The sequence below is a fragment of the Pyrus communis genome, chromosome 5 (genome assembly GCF_041283825.1).
Source record: "Pyrus communis isolate YQ-2024b chromosome 5, ASM4128382v1, whole genome shotgun sequence".
In the NCBI taxonomy this organism is placed as follows: Eukaryota; Viridiplantae; Streptophyta; class Magnoliopsida; order Rosales; family Rosaceae; genus Pyrus; species Pyrus communis.
This window is the reverse complement of record NC_142569.1, coordinates 13349048-13372817: the sequence shown is the minus strand read 5'-3', so window position 1 is coordinate 13372817 and position 23770 is coordinate 13349048. Positions and strand designations below refer to the sequence as shown.

Below are 23770 nucleotides of genomic sequence, written 5' to 3'. Positions count from 1 at the left end.
AACTTACCAGAGACCAAAAATTATGTTACAGATTGACCAGTTTGCACAACATAATCAATAAGCAAAAACTAATCCCATATTCAAAATCAACAACGTGGTTCAAAATCCACGATTTCCTAAATCACGCTTCACCAAAATCAATCATCAAAAGTGATTAACTCGTAACTATACATCAAGAGAACATATATACATATGTCTGTGTGTGTGTGTGTATATAATGTATGTATATATAACTTTTGTTTTTACCTGTACATGAAAATGTCCAGTCCATGAAGCTGCTTCTTGCAAAGATAACAACAACTGAGAAAATCGGAAGCCCAAAACTCTCTTCCCACTTCACCAATACTCCATGGAGAAGTAGAGAACACCCCAGGGGCCACCACCATACCAGCATTAGGATCATCCACAACCCAACTCAGCTTATCATCGAAATAAACCCGCTTCGATGTCAAATTGTTTCCGAAATGCGAAATCACACACGTATAGCTCTTAGACAATTCATCCACCACAGCTCCAGCCCTCTCCTCGCAAAACCCACCTCTGAAATTAGCTGCAGAGACTATGGGGATTGGGCTCGACCTTGGTGACTCTCACATCAGAGACGGACTTCAGAGTTCAGAGTTCAGAGACGGAGAGGTCGAGGTCAGAGACGGAGAGGTCGAGGTCGATCGAGAGACTGCAAAGACTCTCACATCTCACTGAATCAATTAGGGTAAAACCAACGGTCATGATTGGAAGGTATGTTTATTTTCAATCTGGGCCGTCCATTTCAATTACAAACGGGCCGATTCGGGGCCCCGTTTTTCTATAAATCTGGAACCGGCCCGACCCTAGAATGCCATTACCTAGGCCCGCCCCGCCCCGTTTCCCCTATTTAAAAACCGGACCCGCCCCGTACCCGCCCCGACCCGCCTATACCCGCCCCTACCCGCGGGCCCAGGACCCGTTTGCCCAACCCTATTATAAATATCTCCTCATTCTTATTAATGTGAATCCAACTAAAAACATTTTTCAACTAAATGAAAGGCTGAATATTGTCGTACCAATTAATCACGAACAAGCTTTTACATACTCAATTTTGAGTCATCAAACCACCAAAATTTTATTTTAAATAGTTAAATCTAGAAAAACACATATTCGACAGATTTTGTAGAAGACTATTATAGTCAAATGAATAGTCACTTTTTAATTTACATATCAACTGTTCGTCTGTTGAATATTAAAAAAAATAACAGTGGATCCTTGAACAAGGAGAAAGGAAAGAGAATGTTGTTTTAGAAAATAACAGTGAACCCTTGAACAAGGAGAAAAGAAAGAGAATGTTGTTTCAGAAAATGAGTGGGTTGAATTTGGATTGTTAATAACAGAGTATTCAGAAATTGTTAAATTACAATGCTCGTTTGGAGATTAAAAAGTGAAACTGAGTAACTAAAGGGAGTTGTTATTAACACTCTAATAATCTCAATCTACACACCTCACAAATATATTTTTCTTTATAATTATAAAAAATTTGAAGTGCACAATGAGATTTTTGAAATGCCGACAACAATTCCCAACTAAAACTGTTCACGTTTACCAAAAATTTAACCATTGACATATAACTTTCATAAAAGAGTTTGTTTTATTATTTAAACATAGAAGTGTGTTCTTTTGGAAGAAAAATGACTTTACATACCTAAGTTTGACGCACTTGTTCATTGTTTCATTCTTTCCAACAAAAGAACTTCTACTTTATTAGTTTAAAATGGGCCTGCAGGTTTATTCCATATTAAACTGGGCACGGATAAACAGGTCTGTCTTTTGGGCCTACAATTCACCATCTCATTCTCCTTTTGGGCCTAAAATTCACCATCTCATTTTCCTTTGGATCTCATTTTGGACCTCGAAAGTACACGATCAAAACATTTAACGATAGTATCAATATCGCAGATGCTTTACGGCAATAACAAAAAGCAAGCATGCTTATGCACTCTGGTGAAGGTTTGATCCCCACCGATCACCCTCCAATCACCCTCTTCTCAAACAACTAACAATTTAACTCACTGACGCTATTGTTTGTAATAAACAAATAAAAATAAAACACTAAAATATCAATATTGATGTATTAACAAATACTTTCAACAAGAATGACGCTTTATTGGTTTTCTTCTCCACTTTTAAGGAAATCTTAAGTTCGACTCTTATTGATAACGAATTCGATACCAAATTCTTATAGCATATCCATTATGTGACTTAGCACAATTCCTTCACTGTAAATATATCATTGTAAACTTGTTAAAGTGTTATTCAACTTGTGAAGTATATTGGACCAGCTAATACATAGACATGATATTAGGTGGATTTAATCAACCAAGTTTGTAATAATAGTAATTTACACCTGTTACGCATTGCTCAAAATGTCAGGTGCGAGTGTTCTCCAGCCCACTCCAAATTAGAATTCTTTTTTATCAAATAGCCAAAGCTCTATCTCACTCTGCTCCTAAACAAGATGGCTCCGTCTATCCCAATTTTAGCGACTGCGTCCGTTTAAAATAAACCCAATAGTTTCTCTAATTGAAAGTGATTGCATATCACAGATTTGAATTATGTCAGTTAATTAGGACAATGTATCTGCTCTCTTACACTCAAGTTCGTATCCTCATCCACATAAACGCTTTGTATGTCTTTGTATGGGTTCTCTTTGCCAGCCGTGAAGTTAAGGGCCAAGGTTGTTTGTACATAGGAAAGATGTGCCAAAATGCATGCGCTAGCTTGTGGCATGGGTTGAAAGATATGTATGCACTCTATACCATTTAGTGGCACTAGCACACCTACAAGTCCTATTCTTAGAAAGCCCCACCAAACAATTTGTGAAGGGACCATTGTAACCAAAAGAGATTTTCGCAAACCTCATCTTAAAGACATTTTCACGATTGCTCAGTTTGAAGAGAATCTACCTTACAGTTAGAGAATTTATTATGGGACGAAAGATATTTTTTTTCAATCATTTACGGCCTGTGATAAATATAATTCTAAATAATAAACATAATAATAACACTTTATCTTAACAAAAACATAACTCACTCCGCTAATTACACACAACAATCATATACTCGAAGGCACAAAATTTTCTCGTCCGCTCAAGTAATATCATTTAACTCGTTTCAATAGTTGTTTAGTTTTTGTCTTTATTTTAATTTTTAATTTTTTTCTATTTATAATCAGCAATGCGTCACTATGACATGGCCAAGCAGAATTGACCACTTTTCATAATTGCTAGATTTGAATATTAAGTGGTCGGCAGTCCAGATGACGAAGGTGACTGATATTTAAATCGCCAGATAGTTTCGAATTTTCTTGGTTTAAATGAGCATTTGGAATTATATGATAAAATCTCAGTGAAAAGCGAAACATGTCAATCACATTATTATTAATTTATTATGAAATTAATTTTATTTTTTCTTTTTTAATATAAATAATACTGTTTGTTTTTTTTTTTAAGTTATATATATATATATATGTATATATGTATGTATATAACAAGGGATGTGATATCCATACATTTCATTTTATTTTTCACACATCTCTTGATAATTTCTATCCGTTGATATTTTTCAATTCATCCAATCAGACGATCGAAAATAAAAAAGATGTATAAGAAGTAAAATGAGGTGTGTAGATATCACATCTCCATAACAAAATGTTATTGGCGTTTCAAAACAAGTTGCATGCATTTCTTTATGTGCCTAATAAAATTCTCGTGTTCTTATAAAATGGAGAGGGCCGGATCCCTTTCACCAAATCTTCCCTCTCAAGCAATTTAGGTTCTTCAAATTTGACAAAACAGCTAAAGTTATTATAATTTTTAAAGTGAGCTCATGTTTATAGCTGTTGGATTAAATTTCAAATGTCCGGATTAGTTGATGAGGAGGATTTGGTGGAAGGGATTCGGTGAGGATCCATTTCCTTATAAAATGAATGTTTGATCATTTTTGTTTGGGTGTTAATATATTGTAGCAATGGTCCCTCAACTAAAAATCTATTACCATTGATTCCTCATCTCATCAAAATGTGTAGATATGGTTCTTTTCGTCAACTTCGTCAGAATTTTGTTAGAATAAGAATAAGTTATGTTAGAATGACTATTGCTACAACGATGTATATCACTCGATAGTATAATTTTAATACAAAATTTAACAGTTACCTACCAAAATTCATTAATTGGTTATAAATAAGATTTAAATACTAATTTTTTGAAGGATTTTTATCACAAATGGTCTATGAGATTGACCAAACTCATCATTTTAGTCCCTCACCTTCAAAATCAATCAATGTCGTACCTGACATTCACTACCTTACATCAATTTGGTCATTTTGTTAAGATTCCGTCAACTATTTTGTTAGTTTGTATGTAGGATCCACAAATCCAATCAAATTGTGACACGTGGATTACACAAGATAAGGGTTTTTATCGCCAATGATCCCTGACATTAATCCAACTCCTCATTTTGGTCCCTAAGTTTCAAAAATCGATAAATTTGGTTCCTGACATTCACTACCGCGCATCAATTTATTCTCTCCGTTAATATGGTCCCACTAATCCAATTATATAGCTCAACATGGATTAACTATAAGAAACTATTTCTTCAAGAGTGAACCAAAACAAGAGTATTCCACGTTGACATTTTTCTCGCATCCCACAACCCCAATTGGAAAAAAATTCAATCTAAATTCGATAAAATCAAATCCAAATTCAATTCAAATTTGTTAGGATTTAGGATTATAACCAACTAGAAAGAAAGAGGAGTGAGTTCAGGAGGCCAAGTACTTTAGTGGTGTCATGGTGCTTTTCTTTTCCTTTTGAGCATACCCTGATGAAGACGACGATGACTTTTTTTTCCTTTAGTTTTGGTTTTTAGTATCTTATTTTACTTTTAGTTTTAAATCTTAAAAAAAAATAGTTTCTTATAGTTAATCCATGTGATGACATATGATTTGATTAGTGGAAGAAAAAATATTGACGAAACTTTAACATAATGATTAAATTGATGTGCGGTATTGAAAGTCAAAGACCAGATTTATCGATTTTTGAAACCGAAGGACCAAAATGAGGAGTTGGATCAATGTCAGGGACCATTTGCGATAAAAACTTTTATTTTGTGTAATGTACGTGTCATAATTTCATTGGATTTGTGAGTCCCACATACAAATTAACAGAATAGTTGACGGAATCTTAACAGAATGACCAAATTGATGTGCGGTAGTAAATGTCAGGGATGACATTGATTGATTTTGAAAATAAAGAACCAAAATGATGAGTTTGATCAATCTTAAAAATCATTTGTGATTAAAAAAAAATTTGGAATTACTCAATGTTACGTACTATTTGATAATTGTTTATCTAAGGCTGGTGGTTTCGCAATATCCTTTTCTTGTACACCTGCTCACTGACTCTGTGTAAAGACTTTGAGACGTGTCATGTGTGGGTCGCTGGCATCATCAAAGATTGCTTTTGAGAAAAAGCTCAAAAGCAGGAAAAGCACTTTGCTTTATCTACTACTAGCCAGAGGCCCGGCGTGCTGGAAGTAGTAGCTACATTTCTTCTTTCTTTTTTATATATATTTTTTAGATAGATAATTACTGGCAAGTTATGAATATATATATTTTTTGGATTTGAAGAATTTATGAAAAATTTTACTTTATTTATTGTCACGATCAAACAAACTTATTAATTTTGAAAATTAAATTTAAGATCTCTCATATTTTTTTTTTTTTTTTATCAAGAAGCCGCACCTAGCTTCATAAAGATAAATCCTATTCGTACCTACCTTTCACCTTGCGTGTGAATCTTGAATGTTAACTGCCTGTCTAAAACCACAATGATAGTCCTTTTTATTATATAATATTGTGAAAATATATTAAACCTTTTAGTTTGTAGTTCTTTGGCGTTTATATTCAAGGGACAATAAAAATGAAAATGGGGTTTACTACACATGCATTTTTTGAGGTTTCTCAAGTTTTCATAAAGTCTTCTCATGTTTTAAAAGTAACACAAACATTCTTTTTGACGTTTCAAAATCATTTCACAACTCCCCTTCATGACCCAAAAATTAAAAAAAAAAAAAAAAAAAATCTACGTGAGATAAGTGGTGAAAATGCCTAAAAAACCTTTATGGTTGTAAAAAGAGTGTTTGGCTACAAGTTTTAGTTAGCCCTATGCCTTTCAATTCGCCCATCTTCTACGTTGGAGTCTATCGAATTTAAAAGAAAAGATGGGTGAACTGGGTCTTTGGTTACAGTTGGGATGTCCTATTTCCAATAGGGATCGCTATCTGGTTACTTTTGTCACATTAAAATTATATATCTCTAATGTCAACATAAAATTACCGAAACCCTAGAAGGGGGAGGGGAGAGGGAGGGGTAAATGATTTTGAAACATCAAAGGATGTTTTTGTTACTTTCGCAAACTAAGAGATTTTTGTGAAAACTCAAAAATTCCAAAAAAGTGTTGTGTAATTAAATTAACCAGATAAACGTATGAATGTACACAACTACTAAAACTTTTCAGAGAAAAGAAAAAAAAAAAACTTAATTTGTAAAGACACAACAAAAGCCCCAAGAAACTTCCACTAATAGCCTTTAATAAACCCTTTTTTAAGCTCCTCTTCAATTCTCTTAATAATGCATTTTTGTTGCGATCATATTTAGAATAGGAATGTGATTGTATAAATTCTAGTGTATCTAGGAATATCTTAGAATATTCTCCTTAGTAGATATTATCCTATTATAGTTGTAATTCTATTAGAGTAAGAATTTAACATATCATACTACTATAAATAAAGGCACAATAGAGTGATACAATACACACATCACAATTAAATCTCTTCTTCTCTCTCTTGTTGTCGCCGTCCTCTCTCCTTCTTTAGTCTTAAATACAGTTCAATCAAATAATCCTACAACTCTTTTGAATTTATCTCATCTCCTTCCTAAGATAAATTCCACGTATCTTTCACCTTGCTTAAACTTATGATAGTATACAATTGATTAATTTTAAAACTTTCTCCGACACAGCTTAAATATGTATAAACCCGTAGAAACTCGAAAAATACCTTTCCACTAATCACTTTAATAAAACATATTTTTAATCCACTTTTTAATTCTCATAATAATGTCTAGTTAGTGAGGAGACAACCGTCCCTGCAAAAGGTTGGCATCTCATCTCCTTCCAAGTAGTGAGGGAGAGATAAAGAACCCATGCATCACATGGGAATTAATCAAATACACAAAGTAAAAAACATGCATTAGAGAACAAATTAGCCTAGTTCTATCTGCACACATATTTTTACATTTCATATACATTCTGTTAATTTATGTCTTTTAATCATTTTTAATATATTTGATTCAACGACTGAAAATTAAGATAAATGTGTGAAAAATATAAATGAGTGTTTGAATAACAGAGTCCACAGATTAAAGCAAAGGTTAATAATGGAGGTGATGAATCAGTAGGAACTAGTGGCTGTAATGCATTGGGGGGGGCGGCCTAGATAAAGTCAAGTATATAATTGATTCCCAATTGAAATTAGCTTTCGTTTGCTTTGGTGAATAATGCTTTGAGACTGACTTGATGATTTTAATCCTCAAGTATTAATTATTAAATAAAAAGATTAATCTAGCTAATCAGCTAGTCCCACATCTAATTGCTATCCGACAAGATTGAGAAATTTCCTACTAATAAATTGTCAATTTACATCACGTAAGTGTTCTTTCGGTTGTTTGTTTCCCATCTCAGATCTGATAGAATACAATTATTAGCATGCACTCTAGAGACTAGAGTGATTAGTCATCTAAGCATGATCAGCTATTACATCATGGAAGTCTTTATCAAGGACGGTATTAGGCGTCCAAAACTGTGCTTACACGTCGAGCAACTTAGGCGATCAAAATTTTTTATATTAGTAACACTACGTGAAAATGACGGTCATACAAAAAAAACTTTTCAAGATGATTAGCTGCACTTGTTAAGTTCATATTTTTGAACGTTACCAGCTCAGTTAGGATTCTAGACGAGATGTGTAGAAGGTGAATGCAATTAGGGGTTATAGATGAATGAGAAAAGTAAGGAGTCTGAAGAGCACTAACATAGAGACAATAAATCAACAAACTGGGGAGGTCAACACTCTTAACACTCTGTATGTATATACTAACCATACAAGAAACCTAAATAAATCAATACATTATACAAGCAAGAAGAGAAGAAAAGGATGTGAGGGCTGCTCTGATATTACAAAATCAGTATCTGGCATGGGAGAATCTGCCGCACTTTGGTATGATTATACGTCAAGGCGCGCTGCGCGCGGCGTATCAGCCTTGTCCGTTGTTCAATCCATCATACGGCTTGGTGGACTTACTTGACTTTCTCTTCAAGACCACAATCCAAGTGATTGCTTCCAATAACAATGCAAGTGCACCCAACGCAATAATCACAATCATGTAAGTAGATCTCCAATGCTTAGCAGGATTTAGTATGTCTAAGCCCTTAAACACATTTATAATGCCGAGGACAAGAATCGTGTATCCAAGAGCGTGGTGGTAGATGTTCCAGTAGAACCTGAACTTGTGCTCCTTCTTCGGCCTCAAGAACAATGCGAATATCTGTAAGTCCAGAGAAGGAAATTCCAATTAGACGAAAACAGTCCAAAATTAAGTACCACAAACAAATTAATCAGCCTTGTTTCAACAAAATGCTGCCTTCAGCAGCTGTGAACACGGACTAATCTATGCGAAATTGAGTTAAGATTGCATCAGAAAACAGAGATGTTCTAAATCCAAATCTTCATAGTAGTTTACATACATAACATGGATTCATGGAAGGTAGGGGAATGCATAAAATTGAAAAATGCCAGTTACCCTTTATCACTTAGCACTTAAACAGCATTATAAATTTGTAAACTAAGTTGTATGAACCACATTAAGTTAGTGTAGGTAAAATTAGAATGGAATTTGCAGACATAGGCGCGACCTCATTGGCAAGAGTGGATGTACTCCCCTACATATCAGAGTTCCGATCCCCTTCTCGCAGTTTATATTAGTTTAGAGTACCATATCGCTTGTATCAGGAGAAAACAAAGAATGGAGTTTACCTGCAGAGTTGCTAAGGCAAACAGGGCAATTCCAATGTTGCGATGATTAGTGTAAACCACCCCTTTGGACTCACTTCCGAGCTTAATTCCGGTAGCCCAGCCGGCGACACCAATGGCATAACCAGATACCTGGCAGAATATATGAAGATAAAACCAAGCTGGATCCGCAGACGGAAAAGCCCTCAAATATCTTGCTATGATGATTCCAATTGGGAACATCAATCCCCAACTCACAGCATTCAAAATTCCATGTATCTGAATCACACAAAAACACAAAAAAGGATTTAACTTTATCAACTTTGATCAAAACCCATCTCAAATCTAGCTCAGATTTCTACAACTTGCCAAAATTAAAGCCAAATCTTCATTAGAGCATAATTTCCCTTTACTCAAAGTTTCAAGCTTTATGCTCTCCAAATAAAGCAACTTTCTTTTCCTTCTAAAAATTTACTACTTATTTTTACCATTTGAGATTCAAATGGTTAAAAGAGTTTACTCTAGGCGTGAGCAATTAACAACGTTTATGAATATATACGAGTGGTTAAGAGTGTTTATCCTGCAAGTAAAATCCCCAGTCTAAATCCTCTTCTTATTATAGGTTGTATAAAAATAGTAACAAAAGAATCCCAAGACATTAAAATGGAAATTTAGAGAGACTCAACTCACATTTCTCTTCTTCATCTTGGACCCCCCGCTACCGGTGGTGGTGGTGATGCCGCCGGTCAAGCTCAGTGTCCCTTTCGAGTTAAGATTCGGCGTCAGGAAGTCGTGTTTAACCGGAAACCCATCGGAAACAGAGGGCCCCACCTGCCAAACCTGGTTCACCGTCTCCTTCTCCACCTTCAACTTCGCAAACAGCCTAAAAACGCCGCCGGACGACTCGGCCGCAGTGTCCCACACGTCGAACGACAGCTTCGACTCGACAATATCCTTGTACGAGCTGATGTTGAAGGTTTTAACGGCCATGGAGCCGTCGGACTTCTGGTAGGCGAGGAGGGTCTGGGACCCAGCCATCCCGGTGGACGTCGGGTTGATGGCCCAGGCGATCCAGCCATCGGTTTTGGAGGGTGGCGAGATGAAGGCGATGGAGAGAGTGGAGTTGGCGGGGTCGTAGGTCCAGTGGAGGAAGGAGCTGAGGACGGGGAGGTCGGCGCATTTCGAGTAGAGCTTGTTGTTGGTGAAGGTTTGGGAGGTGCAGGTGAGGGAAAGCGCGGGTGAGATAAGACAAAGGAGGGTGAGCGGTAGAAATATTGAGAGAGAAGAGGAGGAGGAAGAAGAAGCCATGGATTAGTAAACTGCTAATGGTGGTTGATGAACAAAGGCTTACTACTAATTTTGGCGGAATTTATAGTTACAGTTAAGACAGTGAGAAATCCTCCATGAGGCTTTCGTAAAAATGAAAACAACCACTTGAAAGTCGACACGTGGGAAAAACTGAATAAATAGTTATTTAGAAAATTAGCCAAAATAATGGTATTTCAAATTTCAATACCCTAGCTGAAATGATCAATTTTTCAATATGTTGTATATATATGATTATTATATCATCACCCTTTATTCTCTATGCCGTCGATATTTAAATTTGGTTAGTCCAACAATTTATAATTTGATGTTGAATCATTTTAGCTAATTTTATTTATTATTTATTTGGATTTTCACCTTTTTTCTTGGATTTAGTTCATGTATTTTCATTTAGCATCGTCAGTCTAATATGGCAAAATTTCGGCCACGTTGGCTTTTTGAATGAGAGCGTAATGAATAGGAAAATCAACTTAGCAGAATGGAGTAGCTCAAGTAAAGACATGACGAAATTATAAGGACGAAATCGAAATTCAAACAAATTTATCAGGATTATTAGTGAAATTTAACAAAAAATAAATAAGAAACATGCGTGCGATGCTTGAAAGTTGAAACAGAACTAATGTCCTTAAAAAAATAGAGAGGGGAATGAGATAGCCAAATAACAATTAACGTAAACTTGTATGAACCTAATTAATTAAATAAAGATCCAAGAATCCTGCTTTTCTTCTTCTCTTCCGTCTGTTTTTGTTTTAAATTGCTGAAATCAATGGATTCTGTTTTAGACGTTGCTTAAACTCAGTAAGAGAAATGTTAATGATATTCTCTCAAAAGTAAGACCTTTTATGAACTCATTGTCACCTTATGTTTTTGACACAATATTTTATAATGTTGGTACGAAAATTATGTCAAAAAGGTAAGATAGTGCAAAGTTCATAAAATCCTACTTTAAAAAAGCCTCTTTAGAATAAACCCAAAAATGAAGATAACCAACTTTATGGAGTAAAGGAGAATGGATTGTAGCGTCAAGCAACTGCATCGTTCAATGCATTTTTGAACATTTTGTTTTATTATTAGAAAATAATCTGGTCGATTTAATTGGGAATTTTGGGATTATATGCCAACTACTTTAGCGATTTGTAGCCTACCAGATGTGACTGTGAGCTGATGCAAGGTTTAGGTCATGGTGATATCAATATTCCTCTATATCGTACATATTTTTAGGAAAATCCAAGTTGTATATAAGAAAATAAGATTGTGATATTTCTTTTTCTTTTTCCCATACAAATTGTTCTAGGAGTTGTGGTAAATAACAAATTAAAATTATTTGGCTAGTAGATCGAGGGCATCAGGAACGTAGATGTTTTTCTTTCGAAGGTAAGAAAATTCGCTTCGAAGTGGACTTCTCAGAGACATTTTGGGCCGTAGCTCACAGGGGGCATAGATTTTCAGAGTTGCACAATTTCTGGCAAAGCTTTACCCCTAATGGTCAAGCACAATTTCATTGCCTTTGGCGCCATTGTGTGGAAGAGATGCACAAACTTGAATAACTATAAAAGAATAAACGATCCTGAGACCACCTTTACTGTTGGGGTATCTGTCCAAGATTGTCTAACCGTCAAGTTAGTAAGCAATTTATGAGACTCAAACAATACACAAGAAAATAGAGTATGCGATAATTGCGTTAACCCTAGAAAGGTGTATTAATGCTAGTCGAGAGAGTCTTTTTAGGATATAAAATCCGCATTAAACTGAGAGAATGCTAAAGGATATCTAGGAGTAAATATTGCATCCTCTTAAAAGTGAGAAATTTTTAGTTGTGACGGGAACACAAGTGGTACATCACGTGTTTAAATAGGAGTGGTGGGAAATTTTATTTTTTAAGTTATTAACTTTTTAGCACACATATCTCATCATTTATATAATAACATGTGATGTACCATCTTATGTACCGGTCATACTGAAAAATCTCTCTTTAAAAGTATGATTACTTACTGTGCACACCAATCTCTTAACAACAAAAAAATTAAGCAATTAACCGGTTTCAATTTACTAGACACCAAACTGTCCAAGTCCAACGACCTACAAAAACGACAACTCTATAGCTACAAAAAAAACCAGTAGACAAAGAAATGAAGAAAGACGAAGAACCTTGATGCCCGCAAGGTTGTTCCCGTGATTCGATGATCTAGGCTTCATAATAATCTAAAAGATAATTTTTAATTCTTTGTAGGGTTTTTAAACCTCGTGCAAAATGCAACGATATTATATATTGGAGGTTGGAATCCTTAAAATTAAATAAAAAGAAAAATTAATGGAAAAGGTTTGAAAAATTTGAGTTTTAACAATAAAGATAAAATAAAGGGTAAAGTAAATAGTACCAGATTTAACTTTTTAGTGTAAAAATATGATTTTTCGTTAAAATAAACAGTACCGCGGACTTTTCGTTAAAATTTCCTAAATAAAAACTAAAAACTACCGATTAAAGCATATTAGGAAAGGAAAAGAAGAGAGCCACTTGAGGACTAGGATGGGCACGGCCCGTCCTGAAATTTATTTATATTGGTTCACATATAACCAGATGGAGAGTACCAATTCGTAACTTGATCTTCCAAAGATTATCACTGACCCTCTAACAATTGCAGTCTTGATGTCCCAAATGGAAGAAATTTTTTATTGTGATTGAAACACGGATGATACATCATGAGTTTTTATGTAAGTGGTGAGAAATTTTATTTTTTAAGTTCTTAACTTTTTAACATACATATACCACAATTTATAGAATGACACATAATGTATCATTTCGTGTTTCAATCACATTGAAAAATCTCTCCCGAAGTACCGTGCATCTTTCTTTCTCCCGTCGTTATTCTATTTAAAAAGTCTTGTTTGATTTGGCCTGTAGTTGTTGTTACTTATAGTATTTATTGGACTCGTGAAGTTCGATATCCCAAATGGAACTCTCAGTTTAGCCAAGTAATATGAATGAACCAAATCACTCAAAGACTAGTCGCTTCCACAATTTTGTTTAAACATGTTGGGCATCAATCTTCCCTCCCTTCTCTGTATATTCTTCTAATTTTCATTCATCAGTAATTTTTAGGCTCATGAATCCAGAACTAAAATAGATATATATTATTCCAATGAGCAAAAACAAAATCAAAACATTTTTCTCTCGCTTCTAAGACCCACTACTAAGAGAGGGAAGGGAAGATTAAGTTTACTTATTAGATTAGGTTTATTAATCTAATTAGGTTTACTTTTTTTCATTATGTTGCCATTTTGTTGTCAATAAATGCCTACCGAGAAGAAGAAAGCATTGAAATTGATTGAGTTAAATTGAAGTTATTATAAACTGTGAGAACGTAAAGAATTCTTCATTTTACTCCGCGATTTTTATTTTTAAAAGAAAACTAATGAAAAATGTTTGAAAAGTTTTAGTTTTAATAAAAAATCATGTTATAAGTTTTGTTTAATGATTAGTACAAGGCCCATATTAAAGCAGTCCAACTAAAAATGACTCAACTATAATATATTATGATTTATCGATTTTACCCCTAACTTTTTTAGGCTGAGTTCTAGATTTTCGTCGTTAATGGAGTTCATCGTTGTTTTGCAGACCTTCTTCTTTTTCTTTGAAACAAAAATATAGATCCTCATGCTATTTAATTTATATTTTGTATTATTTCATTGAAATGTGATCGTCGTTATTATTTATAGTGTATTCGATGTACTGTTTTTCAATTTTTCTTTGTCAGTGGAGTTCATTGTTTGTTTCTCTAGAAAATAAATTTGAGATCTGCATGCTATTCAATAATAATGACGGGTCACTGTTTCTGGACTATAAAAATAAACTGTTTCTAGAATCTAAGTCACTGTTTTTGAATTTAAATGAAATAGACACACTACTTCTTAAATGTAAGCTAGAAAAGAAATAGTGAAATTCGCTGTATCTGGATTCAAAGCAAAATAAGCACTATGTTTCTTAAATATAATCAACTGATGCATGAAAGAAAAGAAACAGTCAAAGGTTAAAACATAGACTGTTTCTGGAATTTAAATCACTGTTTCTGGTTTTTGTTTTTTTTTTCTTTTTTCCAGATACAGTGTTTGTTTGTGCACAGACAAAACAAACACCGTATCTGATTTTTTTTTCTTCAGAAACAATGTTATGTTTTAGGTTCTCCAGAAACAGTTTTATGTTTTGGTTTTTTCGATACATTTTATAGAAAGAAAAATGATGACACTAAGACCCAAATGTATAATGGCTTGAATTCTAAATTAAATTGACATGTATAAAATAATGCAAATTTGTTGTTCACTTAAAGTCTACATTTTGAGAACCTGTGAGGTCCTCAAAATAAATGCCTTCAAATTAATCTAATGGTAGATTAACTTATAAACTTAAACCATTATGATTCGGATTTTGCTGGAAAATTTGAATTCTCTTTCAAGCTTCTCTAAAAGGACTTTGCTATATATGGCCACAAAATTCTAGGGTTTCGGTATACAATTCAAATCAAATGAATAGATTGAGTACAGATGCCTTTATATGGTTTGTTCTGCGTAAAGGTTCTTGGTGGTCAAATTAAGGTTTCTTTTGTGGCTGGAAAAAAACTCAAAAGAGAGAGATAGATGAAGGAAGGAAGCACGTGCGGGGATGAAGATTCTAGGATTTTGATTTTGCGACGCAAAAAGTTTATCATCCATGGAAGAAGCTCTGCCGTTGGAAGTTATTCACGCTTGAACTTCTTGGTTTCTGCCGCTGGAAGGATTTTGGTTCACACGCTTGACTTCTTTCTTTTTGTTTTGGATGGTTTTTTTTATTAAACTTTGAGCCATTTTGGTTAAATAACATTTTGAGATGGTTTTTTATTAAATATTTCTTGGTCCAAGCCCTTTTCATCGAAACTCAAAAAACTAGGGAGATTAATCAAAAGGGTATGGAATTCATCTTCGGTTTGGTAGGTGATGGCTTTGCCATCATGGCAACAGACACGTTGCCCGTGCATAGCATACAGAATCATGGTGCTCTCCCACAAGCTCATTGAAGCCAACGGTGTGCCTGGCGACAGGGTTCAGTTCAAGGAGTACATACAGAATAACGTGGCTTTGTATCAATTCCTTAATGGGATCCCATTGACCACCGGTGCTGCTGCCAATTTCACGTGGCGAGCTCGCCATTGCCCTGCGAAAGAACCCATGCATGGTGAACATTTTGATGGCTGGTTTCGAAAAGGAGGCGGGGGCAACACTTTACTACGTCGACTACATTGCTTTACGTCACAAGGTTGAGAAGGGAGCGTTGGGTCATATATATTTTGCACCCTCAATAATGGATAGGCACTACCACAGTGGCATGTCTGTGGAGGAAGCAATTGACTCGATCGACAAGTGCATTGTTAAGGTCCGGTCGCGGCTGGTGGTTGCTCCGCCAAACTTTGTCATCAAGATAGTTGATAAGGATGGGGCGAGGGAGCAGGGGCGGACCGACTTAGGGGCAAGGGGGGTCAACTAACCCTCCGAACTCCAGTGAATCTCCATGAATGATTTGGATGCTGCCCTCTTGAAGGTTGGAGTTACCCTTCATATATGCCCTTCAACTGCATGTTAAAATGCGTTAGAGAGGTGCTGCCCCCATTTCGGAAGGGCCCCAAAAAAAATTTATATCCTGTAATTAACATATAAATATATATAAAAAAGTAAGAAATATCATAATTCATTTGTTAGTGCAGTGGAAATGTTGACTTTATTTTTCTTTGGGGTGTTGAGTTCGAAACACGAAGCTGCCTTTCAGTCACTAGATTTTTCTTAATTTTTGTTGTTTTTCAAATTTACTGCCAATCCATTTGTCCAACTCCCAATCCATCTGTCCAAATGCATATAAAGTTATAAAACTCAAGTCTCTTTGCAATCTTTTTTCTTTCAACTTCTCATTCTCTTCATTTCTATCGAATGTTTAAACCAACTTCTCATTTTCTTCATTTCTATTGAATGTTTAAACCAACTATCATATGATCTTAAAGATTGTACTTTAAGGTAATCAAAACTTTGACTTATATATTTTTCTTTTCAATAACTTTTTATTCAAATGGATTATTTTAATATTCAATTCGTTAGTGTGATATTGATTTTAGAAGAAGAAAAAAACACAAGAGAAACAATTGGCTTTGAATTTATTATACTCGTCAATCAAGTTTTATTGTTAAAACTCTCTTGATCATCAAGTTTTATTGTTCTTCGCTCTCAATATTAAACAATTGATCGCAAACATTTAGTACATTTGTGTCTAAAAATGTGAATCGTGTAATGTTTAAATAATATTTGTATATTTATCTTCTTTTGATATTAATTTTTAATGATATTTGATGTGAAAATAGAACTTTTTATGTATTTAACGATTTTTTTTTATACAAATAAATATACAAAGAATTGGAGATTATAGAATTTTAGAGCCCCACTTCGAAGGCTCGCCTAGGGCCCCCAAATTCTCAAGGCCAGCCCTAGATGCAATGATATTAAACATTGTTAGTGTGTTCAAGATAAGTGTGTTTCTATGTTAAGCATTCATATGGGAGCAGCCTTGCAACATGTTAGTAACCCACGCAAATGAGGCATTAACAGGTGTGCAGTACGCCTTTCCAAATGATTTCAGGCCTACCAAGACTCGATTAAATGACAATATGCATGTGTAAACACGAAAATTCTTGTAACGAATGAAATGAGAACACATGTACAAAGTAAATTTGTATTGATTTGAATTTGTAGGTTATAATCTCTGTTTACAATTTTCTTCTGATTTAGTCTTCAAATTTGATGTGGATGCGTGATTGTTGATCCAATGATCGCGATGACTTGATCTCGAACAAACGATTAAATGGTTGCTTCAAATTTTGAGCTTGAAATGTTGTATGGATGGTCTTCACCTCACGGGTGCGGCAAAGGTGGTGTTTGATGTGGGATTTCGTTGCTTCAAGGGTCTTGGTGATTTGATTGAAACGAACGTTGCTACAAGTTTACAAGCTTGCAACAAAGGCTTGAAGGAATTGGCACAAACGCTTGTTGATTCTTCAAGGAATTGCTTCGGCTTTGGTTGAATGTTCTTCGAAGAGAGCTTTGGCAGTGTATTAGTCTTCGAAGGTTTGGCAGAGGTTCTGCTGTGTAGAGATTTTTCGACCCTTATGCTTGTGGGAGGACCTTGTATTTATAGACTTCTCAAGGCTTGCCTTTGGGATGATTTTAGGCATGTTTTGTGTCTTAATTTCAGCCAGTTTACTCCCTTGGCCGAATTTAAGGATCTTGTTGCCTATTTTGTGAGCAATCTTCAATTTTTATTTGTTTTATGAAGATGCTTTAACTTTCTTTCCAGTTTTAGGATCAATTTGGATTCCCTAGCCGAATTTAAGGGGAATTCTCCCTTATTGCCGAATTTTGGAGAAGTTTTATACTTCCTTTGCTTGATTTGTGCCACATGTCATAGATGACTTGTCAATTTGCAATGAGTTATATGTCACGTGGAGCTTTGTAATACATTATTTGTATGCAACAAAATGTACATGTCTACAATGCTATTTTTGTTAAAGAATTTGGCACGTTGCAGACGCTATTCTTACTCACCCTTTTGCTATTATTTCATGAATCCACCGCTGTAAGAGAGTACGCGTGGCGGGAATCCATCAGGGATGCGCATGCTCTAGTAATTAATTAATTTTATGTAATGACTGGATTATTCATTTTATAAGTGGACATTGTTTTCTGAAAAAAAAAAAAACAAACAGAGAGAAAATAAAATGTTGTTTTGGTGCGTTCCAGTTGTTTTATACGAAAGGGGCCAAGAACTAGTGGTACTAGGCCACTAGCTATCAGACTTCCAACCAGAGGTCGCCTCGTTTATTTGATATGGTAAATAGCGTGGGGTACGTGAACTTGAAGGACACAAAAGCAAAAGCAGTGGCACTAGTGGACGATCCCGGACAAGTCCTTATTAATGACCCAAAACACTTTACTAATTTTAGTACAGAGGTTATTTTATCTTATATATAACAACACAAAAGGTGAATACTGTTTTTGATGTCATCAAACTTTAATAAAAAGATTTGGATAAAAATATCCCCAAGATAAAAAATTTCAAAGGCATCCCAAAATAAAGCTAGTAATAATGTGATTCAATTTTTCTATTTTTAAACACATTCAAAACATCTTAAGAGTCGTGTAATGCCGGTTATAAAAAAAAACTTTTTTGCATGCTGATAATAATGTGATTAAATTAGTTGTCAAATGATTATTATTTTTTTTAACAAACGATATTATCTATACTAAGGGGGAGGGGTGAACTTATTCTCACAATGGGCTAGCAATAATGTGATTTAAATCAGTTGTTCATTAAATATTATTTTCTCTATTCTTATTGTAAATTCTATATAAATCGATATTATTATGTTAATTCAGTTGCTTTAATTAGTTTATAAGGGGCTTCTTCTAGCATGATCTAAGATTATTCATTTACTTCAAATATTTGACTTTCTTTTTGTCAATTTACGTATATAAATACATTTAAAACGTGTAAGTCGTGCGTAGCACTCTGTAATTCAAAAAATATCAGCGTGTGCATGAAGGCTAGTACTAATTTACACAAAGCTAGCTGAGGAAGAGTTTGAACCCTAGCAACCTCACATTATGACCATTAGGTCATTAGAAATGTATGTAAACCCTAGCATTCTCACATTACGACCATGTAATATGTAAACATTTCATCTAACGTGTGATAATTGGTTATGTTCTTTTTTTCACTTCTCACGCGAATGTCTAGCTACTTCTAGTTATCTTTATTTATCGATCATTTTCTTTAACCGATTGACTAAAGAAAATAAGTATTATTAGTTAGTTTGAAAAAACATATACCTTAGCATATCCTCACATTGTGACTCTGGTATGTAGACTTTCGGGTCGAACGTGTGGTAATTGGCCCTGTTCCTTTCTCGCTCGTCAAGCGATTGCCTCGTTCTGATTATTTATGTGTGACACATTTACCGTTCACTTTCAGATTCAATTGACCCTTTTCGTTTGCTAAATGTCGTTATCTTATTTCTTCAAAAGAGTAAAGCTAGTACGAGCCACAAAAATTGAAAATATAGGAAAAATCTAAACCTAAAGATCACCACGTATTAATATAACAGTATAAACTAAATCGAGCAGCATCTCTCTACTCACAAACTACCGATTTTAATTAATGTTCTGTTCTCTCATTGATCCAGAAAAAAATACAGATAAGAAGCAGATTTCAATCAAAGTGGGATTCATAATATCATGGAATACAATAACAAATATTCTTCCACCTAAATAAGTGCGAAAGGCCTGAAACCTCCGTCTCTTCTTCGATCGATACAATCAACCTCAATGATTTCAATCACGTTAATATTAAGCACGAAAAAAGGGGAAAAAAAAAAAACTAAATTTACCAAATTTAGAAAGCAATGAGAGCTCCAAGAACCAAAAGCAAAACGGAAAACAAACCCATGTTTCCTCCACTCCCAGTCCTCAAAGCCCCACTGGTGGTATTGGTAGTGGAGTTAGTGGTGCCATTAGCTACCAAGTTCAAGGGCGCATAGGACCTGCGATTGGCGGGGGCCAAGTCATGCCTTTCAGGGAGACCAGTGGTGGTGTTGACTCCGGGGCCCACCTGCCAGACCTGGTTGACGGACGTCGCGTTTTCTGGGACCTTGACGGTGGCGAAGATCATGTAGGTGCTGTTGGAGAACTCGGCGCTGATGTCCCAGACGTCGAACGAGAGATTTCCTTGAATGATGGAGCTGTAGGAGCTGATGTTGTAGGTTTTGACGAGCGGGGTGCCGTCGGTCGTTGGGTGGGCCAGTAGGGCCTGAGACCCGAGCATTTTTTCGGCTGTGGGGTTGATGGCCCAAGCGACCCAGCCGCCGGTCTTGGCGGGGGTGGCGACGAAGGCAATGGAGAGAGAGGAGTTGGAGCGGTTGTACGTCCAGTGGAGGTAGGAGTTGAGGTCGGGGAGGTCGTTGCAGTTGGAGTAGACCTTGTTGTTTTTGAATGTCTGTGAGGTGCAGGTGGCTGCTTGTGCGGCGGGTGAGATTAGCAGAGCCAATAGGAGGGAAATGCATGAGATTTGGAGGAGGAGAGAGAGAGGGAGAGAGGAAGCCATTGGAGGAGTGCGGCGAGATAAGAACTCTGTGGAAAGAAAGAAAAAGGGGGACAGAGAGAGAGAGAGAGTGTTCTACGCCGAATACAAAGCTTGTGGGGATTTATATTGAAAAAAGATTGTTAGACCGATACATGACGTGACATGCTGAAAATGCGCACAGAAGATTATTTATGTTTGTATTTGAGGGGAAGATACTAGGGGAGTGAGGTGGGGTGTGGCGTACTTCGGTTGGGTAATTCGCTTATATATATTGACTTCGATTCCATGATTATTGACCTTGAGATAATAAAATCTTGTGTAATCGAATTTTATATAATAATTTCGACAAAAGAATTTTATATAATAAATAAATATATTACAGATGTAACGGCCTCGGTAATAAACAGAACACAGCTGGGGTTAGATAAGTTTCTACTAAATGATTATTAAAATTTGAAAAATGAAATTAAAAAATGTAAGTAGCACGTGAGCAACTTGGACCATGCAAGGGCTGCCGTTAGATGGCCACTAACTTCGGAGATGTGAGTGAATGTGAACCGCACATATGCTCCTCTTTTTCTTTTGGGTTGGTGAATGGGGATTGGAGAATTTGTCAAACGAACGACTTTTCTGAGTCTTCTCGCTTTGTTTCCACTTCGTGTTGGAGACGACTTTACATCCATGAAAATAAAAAATTAGACTTGGAAAATTTGATTCCTTATTTTTGTGAAATTTTCACCGGCCACATATCAATGGAGGCTTTCAGAGAAAAGTGGTGGCACGGTTGGATTCGGTATAGTTTTGGGGTGAAATTGAATGAACCAGTGCTGTTTTGAAGCTTGAACCAAAACGGAACTAAACAATTTGATTTTAGTTTAGTTCGATTTTAAACATTTTGGTTCCAGTTATGCCTCACCTACAGGTCCGTTAAAAAAGTGGCACTAATATTAGTATTCAACATTAAAAAAACACTCAAAAGTTTATAACCTAATCATTTGCAAATTAAATGCTTTATACTATTAATATAACCCAATTGAAAAAAATTCGTGATCACCATACTAAAATTCAACATCAAAATACTTTATGATATTACTTTGGTACAACCTAAATGAAAAGGTTAAGTTTATCATACTAAAACTAAAGTTCAGCGTCAAAATGCTTTATTGTATTAGTACAACCCGAAAAAAATAAATTGTTCATATGATTCAACAAAAAAAGTTTTGGTATTTTAACTTTCAAGTCACTACTTTGTATCGTTCAATTCTTTCTATTTCTTCATCCTTTTGGACACTTTCTCTTCGAAGGTTTAGGAGACTTTCGAGCTTGTGAATGGGCTTAAGAAGACGATACTTGGGAAGACCTTGGACCTTATGAAAGTGAACCGATGAATGAAAAGCCATTCGACCTTATGAACTAGAAGTTTGAGATTGCTTTAGAGTTTATTGTTGCGGTTGTGGATTAATAATAATAGATGTTATGGTTGAATTGAATTCGCAGTGTGAAAGGGAAGGATTCACCGTTTGCAGTTTGAGTATTAAATTAAATATATTTTTATTTTATGCAGTGCGATTTAATTTCGGTTCAATTCAAGATGTTCAAAACCAAAATAAAACCGCTTTTTAGCTTATGGTTCATTTTCAAACTAAAACTGTTTCAAAATTGCAAAAACAAAACCATTAGATGCGGTCAATTTAATCCGTGTTTTAGTTTTGATTTTCATTTCCAAATGACCACCCTTATATCACAGTCCCAACTCCGAAAGATTGGAATGGAATGAACAAATGTTGTGGGGCAAATAATTATGATATATCCTAAGTTTAAAATTTATTATAGAAAGCAAGCTTTTCTCAAGCGCTTCTTACTTAAGTGATATATGCTTTTGCCTTTTTATTCTTTAATTTGTTGAAAATGTTGTCCGGATTATTCCGATGAATGTCATTTATGTGCTGAGCTTTCATTTAAAAAAGAAAAGAAAATAAAAGTGTGATATTCGGTTCATTAATTAAAGGTGTGCTGAGCTTTCATTAATTTGTTGAGCTTTCATTAATTTGTTGAAAATGTTATTCGGTTCATTAATTAAAAGTGTTATCATGAATAATTTGACTTTAAAAGAGTCATTGCAAACTAAATCTAAAAATATTATAATAAAACATCACCAATCTCAAAACAATGTGTACATATCATGTTTTATCTTTTCAATTTTTTTGGAAGTGACAATAATCATTTATCCAAGCGAATAGTTTTAGAGCTAGTGTAGAAGTGTTTTAAAAGGGTATGTGAAAATATATTTGAAACTAATTCTTAGTAAAATTGTAAATAAATCCTGAAAAAAGTACTTAAAGTGTATCATGGAGTAAGTACATAACTGGTGTTTCTTGTAAAAAACACTTCATGTGCTACAATATTTTTTTTTCAAAAGCAGGTTCAGTCTTTTTTACGTTACATATATTCCAATCTATTGGTGTTGAATTGACTAATACCAAATGAAAGTATTTTTGCTCACCAACATAGATCATGGTGTTACTCATCATCCTATTTACCACAATTAGATGAGTTTGAATTTCGAGATTGATGTAGTGGATATGCACAAATCTCAAAATTAAAGCTCATCTAACAGTGATAAATAGGGTAGTGAGCATTACCACCATTTGAGGCTGGTGAGCAAAATGCACTCAATACTAAATAGGTAATGCTAAGGAGACTAAATTTATAGATAATATCTTGCAAACTAAATAACATGAAAATTGAGTACATGTATTCCAATTACTTATCCAAGTTGGTGGTACCTTGTTTAGTTTGTAAATTTTATCTATAAATTTAATCTCCATTGCATTACTCTAAGGGCTCGTTTATTAATCCGTAATCAGATTGAGAGGAATTGAATTGAAGAGGAAATAGAATGAGGTGGAATCAGAACAAATTCCTGTTAAAGACGTTTACTAAAATTGGCTGGAATCGGAGTATGAATGATATTAATTTATATAAACTATTGATTAATTCACATGAATCGGAATGAAAATTAATGTGATTACTAAAATATTCCTATTGTAACTAATTTATTTTATATCTAATTATTTTTAGTAAAACTGATATTCTTTCATTTTTTAGTAGAGTGAATAACTATTTTTTTTATTTTCTAGTAACTTTTATTCTTTCATTGGTCCTTACCAGTTACCAACATAAAATAAACCCAAAGAAA

General features: G+C 34.8%; 2 protein-coding genes and 1 pseudogene across 2 annotated transcripts; 1 reads left to right on the top strand and 2 right to left on the bottom strand.

Annotated features, from left to right (window-relative positions):
• Positions 1-8102: 8102 nt before the first annotated feature.
• On the bottom strand, positions 8103-10484 carry LOC137725301 (cytochrome b561 and DOMON domain-containing protein At3g25290). Its single transcript, XM_068463944.2, has 3 exons — positions 9789-10484; positions 9123-9377; positions 8103-8634 (listed from the first exon to the last, which is right to left on the bottom strand). Exons 1-3 carry the CDS (start codon positions 10404-10406, stop codon positions 8344-8346), a joined length of 1164 nt encoding a protein of 387 aa, XP_068320045.2. The 5' UTR covers positions 10407-10484; the 3' UTR covers positions 8103-8343.
• A 4880-nt stretch (positions 10485-15364) lies between these two features.
• LOC137724806 (proteasome subunit beta type-2-B pseudogene) lies at positions 15365-15958 on the top strand (annotated as a pseudogene).
• Positions 15959-19641: 3683 nt separating this feature from the next.
• Positions 19642-20741, bottom strand: LOC137726179 (auxin-induced in root cultures protein 12). Its single transcript, XM_068465061.2, has one exon. The coding sequence runs from the start codon at positions 20590-20592 to the stop codon at positions 19885-19887; it is 708 nt and encodes a 235-aa protein (XP_068321162.2). The 5' UTR covers positions 20593-20741; the 3' UTR covers positions 19642-19884.
• Positions 20742-23770: the final 3029 nt, after the last annotated feature.